The sequence below is a fragment of the Frankliniella occidentalis genome, unplaced genomic scaffold (assembly GCF_000697945.3).
Source record: "Frankliniella occidentalis isolate FOCC.00 unplaced genomic scaffold, Focc_3.1 Scaffold98, whole genome shotgun sequence".
In the NCBI taxonomy this organism is placed as follows: Eukaryota; Metazoa; Arthropoda; class Insecta; order Thysanoptera; family Thripidae; genus Frankliniella; species Frankliniella occidentalis.
In genome coordinates, this window is record NW_026267227.1 from 262,168 (window position 1) to 269,889 (window position 7,722).

The 7,722-nt window shown below is 53.7% G+C and overlaps 1 protein-coding gene across 2 annotated transcripts in view; it reads right to left on the bottom strand.

Moving 5' to 3' along the window:
* LOC113205907 (uncharacterized) overlaps positions 1 to 7,722 on the bottom strand; it is an 86,127-nt gene that overhangs the window by 4,962 nt on the left and 73,443 nt on the right. For both annotated transcript variants that reach the window (XM_052269638.1, XM_026421700.2), the window contains exons 2-3: positions 2,693 to 2,738; positions 1,208 to 1,340 (exon numbers count right to left, since the gene is read on the bottom strand). In XM_052269638.1, the coding sequence (XP_052125598.1) occupies positions 1,208 to 1,340; positions 2,693 to 2,695 (136 nt within the window). In that variant the 5' untranslated portion in view covers positions 2,696 to 2,738. The remainder of the gene's footprint in view (positions 1 to 1,207; positions 1,341 to 2,692; positions 2,739 to 7,722) is intronic.

Consider the following 7,722-nt stretch of genomic DNA (forward strand, 5'->3'; position numbering starts at 1 on the left):
AGCGACTTTAACAGCCGAAATAACCAAACGCGACTGCAGCGCTCGGGGAGCGCAAGGGGACCATATGATGAGTTACACTCTTCTTCGTGTGTACTTTGCGGTCACTTTGATACAAAACACATTTCATCATTCTTTCAAAGTCTTTCAAAGTTAAGCGTCTTCAAGCGCAGAGCTTTGCTCGACGGAAAAACAAAATGTGCTGAGTACACTGTAAATCCAAGGTCGCCTAGCCGTAAAAACTAGTCGATTTAAATCGACTAGAGATCGTCCAGAAAGTACGTCCGTTTTTCTCTGATTTGTTCGGCAAATTACGGGAGCCCGGCGCCTGCGCGATTCGAGGTAGGCCACCCCGCAATACAAGCATGTACTGCAGGAAAAATGTTGCCTACCTATCAGGCGCCATGAGAGCTAGCATAGGGCTAACCTGGCCGTTTCGTAACCACTAACGACGGACGCACTTCCTGGATGATTCCCTATCTGCTGGACACCTTTCAGTCTCCTGGGTAATTGCATGGGCACGATTTGTGGAATGACTTTGGAATGATATGTTGACTGTGAAACCTTTTGCAAAGGAACAGAACAGAAATAAGGGACTCCAATTTAAAGCACTTGGTTATTCCAACGCCGGAAATAAAGTACTTAAAAGTTTTTTTTCTTACGGTGATTAAAGAGGCGAAATGTGCACGTTCTTTGATCTTATTCAAAGCTTCGACATTTATTGCCCCCCCCCCCCAACACACACGGCTGCCGGAGCGCGAAACGTCACGAGAGCCGCTCTTTTCCCGCCCTAATAGACCTCCCCGCCTCCCCATCGCGGGGCCGTTATCTGGGCCCGCGCGCTATCCGCACAAAAACAACTTTGAGAGGACCAGGAGGACCAGGACTGCCGCGGCGGCCGCAGCGTCGGAGAGCAGACTCGGCGTAAATCTTGCTGCTCCTCCTGCGGTCCGGCTGGTGGCCCCATGAGATTGTCTCTGCACCGTTCGACCCGAGTGCTGCGACCGTCTGCCCCTATGGGCTCCGGGTGACATCGGCCAGCGGCAATGGGAACCCTTCGGAGCCTTATCCTTAATGGAAGGGCACTATTGCCTAACGCGCTCCTGGGCCCCTCCCCCCTTTGCGTCCCCTGCTCCTTCAGGAGGTCAACACTCTCCTGATCGCGATGAGTCTCGGACGCACACACACACACACACGTAGAGATACTTACTGAACTTGGAGACGGTGACGTTCCTGGCGGAGACGAAGTGGCCCTTCCTGTGCGCCTCCATGAACCCTTTGGTCTTCTCGTTGAACAGCCGGACCTTCTCCTCCATGGGCGCCGCCACACCGCAGATCACAACCTGCAGATCCAAACAACCCGTCATGAGATCCACCTGGCCGCCACAAGGCCCACCTGCTTGAGCAGCAGCACACCCAAATCAGACACTGCACTGTTAAAAGAGCTTACAGTGAATTTCACTGTAAGTTACGGTGAACCACTGCAGCACCGTACCTTACGGTGATATTCGCCGTAGCCTACGGTGAAATTCACCGTAGCTTACAGTGATATTTTCTCTGTAGCCTACTGTGAAATTCACCGTAGCTTACAGTGATATTCACCGTAGCCTACAGTGAAAGTCACCATAAGCTTTTAACAATGTGGAACTCGTAGGGGATACAAGTGTGGGAATGTCGCAAACTGTCTATGGATTACAAACGAAATAAGGCACTAAGGTATACAACCTTATTGTATCTCCTTTCATATATAGTTTCCTACATGTACCGTTGCTGTTATGAATACGCAGCAGTGTTGTGTGATTGCATACTCAATATAGCCGCAGGGGCCATGGCCCCTTACGGGTCTAAATAGGCAAACCCGCAACACTGCTGCGCATTCACAGTTACACCCGGTATGTACCCTATGGAAAAAAAGTCCCCCGCTATTATTGTCGTCGCCTTGTAGTGTTTGGAACGTGTTGCGTGCCCTGTCCGGGTGTGCTGGCCGGGGGAAGGGGAGGGGGGGGGTCGAGTGTGCAGAGTGTACGCGAAAACAGAGCGATATCGTGAATCGAACACGAGCGGCATCCGCTCAACGTCCTGCGCGCCGCGAGCCGATCAACAGCGGGGTGACAAACACGCCAACACCGGAAGCGTGGGGGGCTGGTCCAGTGTGTCCGTAACCGAGTCATTCGCTGGGCTAGCAGAGGTGCTGGAGTCATACACCTGACATGTGTACTATTCTTCAGCACCTTTCGGGCTCCTGAATGAAAAGCAGAATAGGAGATCTGGTAAACCCCTAGTTTCAGGATAAAAATCCAAGTACCATCTGAGATTTACACCTGAAAACGCGTGATAACCTTTGTTAAGACCTTTGTTTTTCCGAGAGGAGACGGCACCAGAAGAGGTAGAGGTAGTGCTCTGTCTGTCCGTCTGCCTACATGTGTGTCGGTCTCCGCTCGCCGCGCCACTGGCTTGACGGCCGCTGGCGCGGCGGGCCGGGGGCGCCGTGCGGCAGGCAGTCCCGCTCGACGCGCCTCCTGACCGGGTGGCCTACCTCGCGCCCGCCTCTCCCCGCTCCGCTCCTCAGCTCCGCCGCGCCTTCCGCGCGGGCACAGATTTTTTTACTGTTGCGTTCTTTCGGGCGCGGAAGTTTGCAGTCCATACAGTTACGGTACCCAGCTGCGTGTAGTGTGCGGTAGTAAGTGTTACTCACCATCAGCAGGCACAAGAGTTTCGCGTAGACGGCTAGCTGTGGTGACCTGCAAAGAAAAGGGAAAAGGGCGTATTAATACAGGATCGTAACAACGTAAAGTTATCATCAGAAAATGACTACCAGACATGTGGAATATGGAATGGCAGCAAGGGATGTTGAACACAAGAAGAGCAAATAATCCCGCAGTAATACGTTGTTTCTTTCGACCACTGCGACCTTAGCAGCAACATACATAAACACACACACACACACACACACACATCATTGCGATGCCCTCCTCTAACCCTCCCCCCTCCTCTCTGTTCTCCTCCTTGGTATCTGTCTCTCTTCCCCTGCCACAGGCCACAGAAAGAAAAGAGGGGGGGAGGGGAGGGGCAAAGGTAAAATACATCAATACCAACCCACATGCATCGCACTCGCTCGAGCCGTTCGGATCATAAAATACGGAACGGTTTCTCGGAGTGGTCACTCTCAATGTTCGAGAGAGCCGATTCGAGTCGAGCAGCAAACGCATGTACACGATTCCCCCCCCCCTCTCTCTCTCTCTCTCTCTCTCACGCACGCACAGAGATCTGCAGAGGTTCGTATACTGCGTCCACACACCCCTACTTCGGGATGTAGGACATTTTGCGTGAACGGTATGCGTGTAAGACGTTGTACACAAATTACGTTATATCTAGAGGGCCCGGTGGTTTACTTCTCTCGCTCAGACGCTCTAAGTGACGTTCAGCGCCGTTCAGTGCCGCTCAGCACCGCTCAGCGCCACCAGGCCGTGCCGCCACGGGCCCCGGGGGTCAATGAATCACGATTAGAGGCGGCGATTTGACAAGTAGTCGACTCCCAAGCTCCCGGCCTCGGGGGCCTCGACGCGGTGGGCCTGTGCCGCACACACACACATACACACACGCACACACACAGATATATGTCAGCGGGCTGCTGCCGACACAAAGCGCGCGCCGAAGTCGATTGAAATATGCGCAGCTTGCTTTCACGGTAAATTAATGGCTTTTTATGTACAACTTAAAACTGAAATTATAAAGAGGACTGGGTAAGCAAAAACCTACCGCCGCGCCCATTATCGCACTAGAATGTGTGAACTATACTTACATTCTTAAGTTGAACAGTCAGTAAGTTACACGAGAAAGCGTTTCCAGTCGAATGGGCCTGAGGCACCGTCGCCCCCGGCCGCTGCAGCCGGACACTACTCTCTCGTCCCCCAATTAATTAATGTGGGATTCACCGCGAGAGTCGCTCGCCCCCGGAGGGCCGGAGGCCGGAGGGCCTGCTCGGAGCGGCGGCGGCGTAGACTTACGCAAGGGAGACCGAGACCGCCTATTGCCCTCAGTCCAGCCGCGCCCGAAACCCTAGACGCACTCCCTCCACAGCGCGCGCGGGCACTTAGGTACAACGTACAAGTCAGAAAAAAATATTCCTAGTTGCTGCGGGAAAATTTTCGGTGGGAAATGTTTAGTAAAGTTATAATTTAAAATGGTTCAATTTAGTTCCGTTAACGACACTTATGCTTCGACATTTTGATTTCAGTGACGAGCAAAATTGCATGAAAAAAAGATAATTTACAACAAAATGTTGTGGTAGGTCAGTCATTATAATCAGTCCGGCAGGTAGACTTCAGTCAGCTATCAGGCCCACTCAACTGGCAGGTCAGTCAGTAGGGAGTAGAAGTACTTACTTTTGCCGTTTATTCAGCCAGTCAGTGAGAGTAGTAGGTAAGCAGTGAAGCAGTAGTAGGTCAGTCAGTCAGGTCTTGTAGCATAGAGCAGAAGTCATTTACAGTAGACGGTGTCACTGAGCCACAGCGGTCAGTCTGACAGGAGATAGCCACTGAACCACAGTCGGACCGGGCATTCACCGTCCGCCCGTCAGACAAGCCGCCGCGGCCGCCTTCCTCCACGGCAGCCGCAGCGGCCCATCAAGACCACAATAATAATGCCAGCAGATTAACGAAAAGTGATTGACACGTCCCTAAAACGGGCGCGGAAACTTTTTCGCGAGCCTCTGTCTCTGTGCCTCCGGAGGAAGACTCTGTTGAGCGCGCGGAGGAAGACTCTGTTGGGCAGCACGATAGGCGTGGTTGAAGCGCGCCGCGCGCTAATGCAGGAAAATACCGGCTTAACTAATGGCCACGCACGGCGGCAAGGACGCGTCCAAATGCTGTTGTTGTTGTTGTTGCTTCTGTTGCTACGATTGTTCACAATTCACTGGTAAAAAGTGAAAAGGGCATTACGTGGACTTACGTCCTTTTCACTTTTCCCCCGTGATTGTTTGTCCATTTACCCGTTCGTGATTATTGCTATTCCGATTGCATGTGCGAGCAAGTTGTATGGCACACGTACGTCATTCGCAAGTAGTCGGCCCGGCTGCTGCCGCTCGCCTTGCGGGGCGGGGGGAGCGGGCCGGTGACCGCGCAGATCCAACCAGGAAAAGATAATGCGAGACACGGCCGCCCCACCCCGCCCCGCCCACGACGCCCTCCATGCTCCTCTCCTGGGAGTCCTCCTCCCTCCCCGATAACCATCGCAGACAGCGCCGGTAACATTGCCGAGCGACGCAATGTGTTTTATTTTTATTATTGTTATTATTTATATAAATAACAACTGAGCGAGCGCTAACAGCGAAATAGAAATAGTGCACTGGCAAGCAACGGGGAAGGACATGTGTGCGCCAAGCTTCAAAGAAAAGTGAAAAAAAAAAAAAAAAAAAAAAAAAACAGGGGGAGGAAAGCTTAACCATAGCGTTTTGCCAACACATTGTGTGATTGCACGTCTTTAATTAATTTGTAATTAACCGAGTTTGAGGTAGAGCTTTTGAGGCCACTGCATTCAGAACAGTCATCGCAATCAAATTTGTAAAAAAAATATTGTTTTGAAAAGACACATGTTTTTGTAGGTCCTTGTGGATATACACTTTACCTTGCAAAGCAAAGAGTATCAAAAGCGATCAAAAGTGGGTGTCTAAAAATAAAAGCATTTCTTCTCTGCAACACATTCTATTTCCGCCTATGCCCTGTGCACAGCGCGGGGCTGGACGCGGCGGGCCGTGATTGAAATACTTTATCTAATGAATCGCGGGCCCGGGGCCGGGGCTGCGTCGTTAACGCTAACGTCCCAAAGCCGCTGCTGCCCAGCAGACTGCATTAAGATGGGTGCCGATTACTGTGGGGCTGGACGGGGCAGGGTGCGGCGGGGTGGCGGAGGCCGGGCTAACCCGCTCCAGACTGTATCAATGCATGTGGGGCACTTGGCCGGCCCCGACCGCGCCCCCAGGTCACCACGGACAGACGGCGTGAGAGTCTCTCGACAAAGCGGCACCGCGTCGGAGAAGGACGGGGGAATGTCACGGCGGAGTGAAGCTGCCTCCTGGGGGTTGGGGGGTGGCGGCGGACAACTCCTCTGTCTGTTGTGTCTGTCTGTCCGTCCGTCCGTCATACACACAGCGGCAGAGTGCTTGGCAACCATGCACATTATGCAAGTGCCGCGTTGGATGCTACTCGTCCCGGTACAAGAGTGTGCAACTTTACTCGCCTCGCACACGGGCGGGTGCAGACGGCAGACAGAGTAAGCGGAGCCTGCGCCGGAGACTTCCAGGCGCAAGCTCCAGGGGGGCGTGTTCCAGGCGTTCCAGGTGAGGTTGCAGGTGGGCGGCGGGCGCTGCTGCGGTACCGACGCCGCGATTAAAGCAGATCGATGCCTTTTAAACATCCACGCCTCAGAACGAGCTCGAGGCCTGCTGCTGCCTCGCGGCGTGGCGCGGCGCGGCGGCCCCTCAGAGAGAGGTCCCTACACCATACCGCCTCGCCCACGTGAACGGGTGCACGTTCGTTGGCATGCCGTGAGGCGGCGGGGCGGGACGGGGCGGGGCAGGTCCGAGAGAGGCAGTACAGGGGCGCAGGCACGTCGCGGCAGCGCAGGGAAGTCAACAAGCCGCGCAATGTGGCCGTGCGGCAGCCCGCGGCACTGTACCGCACCGGCCGCCGCCCCGCCCATAACGCTCACTTCATTTCCAAACTGCGCGATTTTATCTCTCTCTCTCTCTCTCTCTCTCTCTCTCTCTCTCTCTCTCGATTTTATCCGCCAGGAAAACAAACAGACAAGCAAACAAGGCGATGCTGTGGCAGCCAGGGCTCGCAGAGGTAAAGGTGTGAGGGAAGGGGGGGGAGGTTGAATCTCGTTATAAGTGACGTCAAACAGATCGGGGCGGCCTTGGGGTCAGCTGGTCTGGCGGCCGGCACCACTATGAGACTGAGGGAGTGCGACTGAGCACGAGAGAGAAAGATAGATAGAGAGAGAAGGTTGAGGTGCAGAGAATTCCTTTAAATCTCTCGCACAGTTGCACATGTGAACACTTGTACAGTGAGCACACCGTAAAACTATTTATGTGTGCTGCTTCTTAATAAAAAGAATGAAAATCGTAAAGAGATTGGGGGGGGGGGTGAGAGGGGAAGAGAGAGATCGAAGATGTTCACGGAAAAATAAGATTAGGTCTCAGAGCGATTACATTGGCTAATGTAGTGACAGTCGCTGCGATAACTGAGAATTAGTAGTCCGAGAGTCAGAGACTAGAGTTAGTCGCCACAACCAACCCGCACCTTCGAGTTCACTGGAGAAACTAACTCTTGTCTCGGTCACAGCGAATTTCACTGTCATCAAATTAGCCAATTATTCGCTCTGACAACTAATCTTTTTTTTTTTCGTGTAGGATGAAGGGGATGGAGGAGGGGCGGGGGGGGGGGGTTGGGGCTGCTAATGAGTCTGCCCACAGACTCCTCGCGCACGTACGCGCCCCGGAGGTCACCGCCGGGAGGTCGCGCGAGAGTGCGCGCGCGCCTCCCAACCGGGCTGCTGGGTCAAGGGTCAAAGTATGGAGCGCGCGGCGACAGAAAGGTGGTACAGAGTACGTGAATCTCTCGACACTAGGAGGCCACACGGCGCCGCGCCGCAGGCTGCAGCATGAGGATGGTGCTCGCTGGCTCCGCCAAAAAATGTTACCGTAATACATATTCCACCAACCGC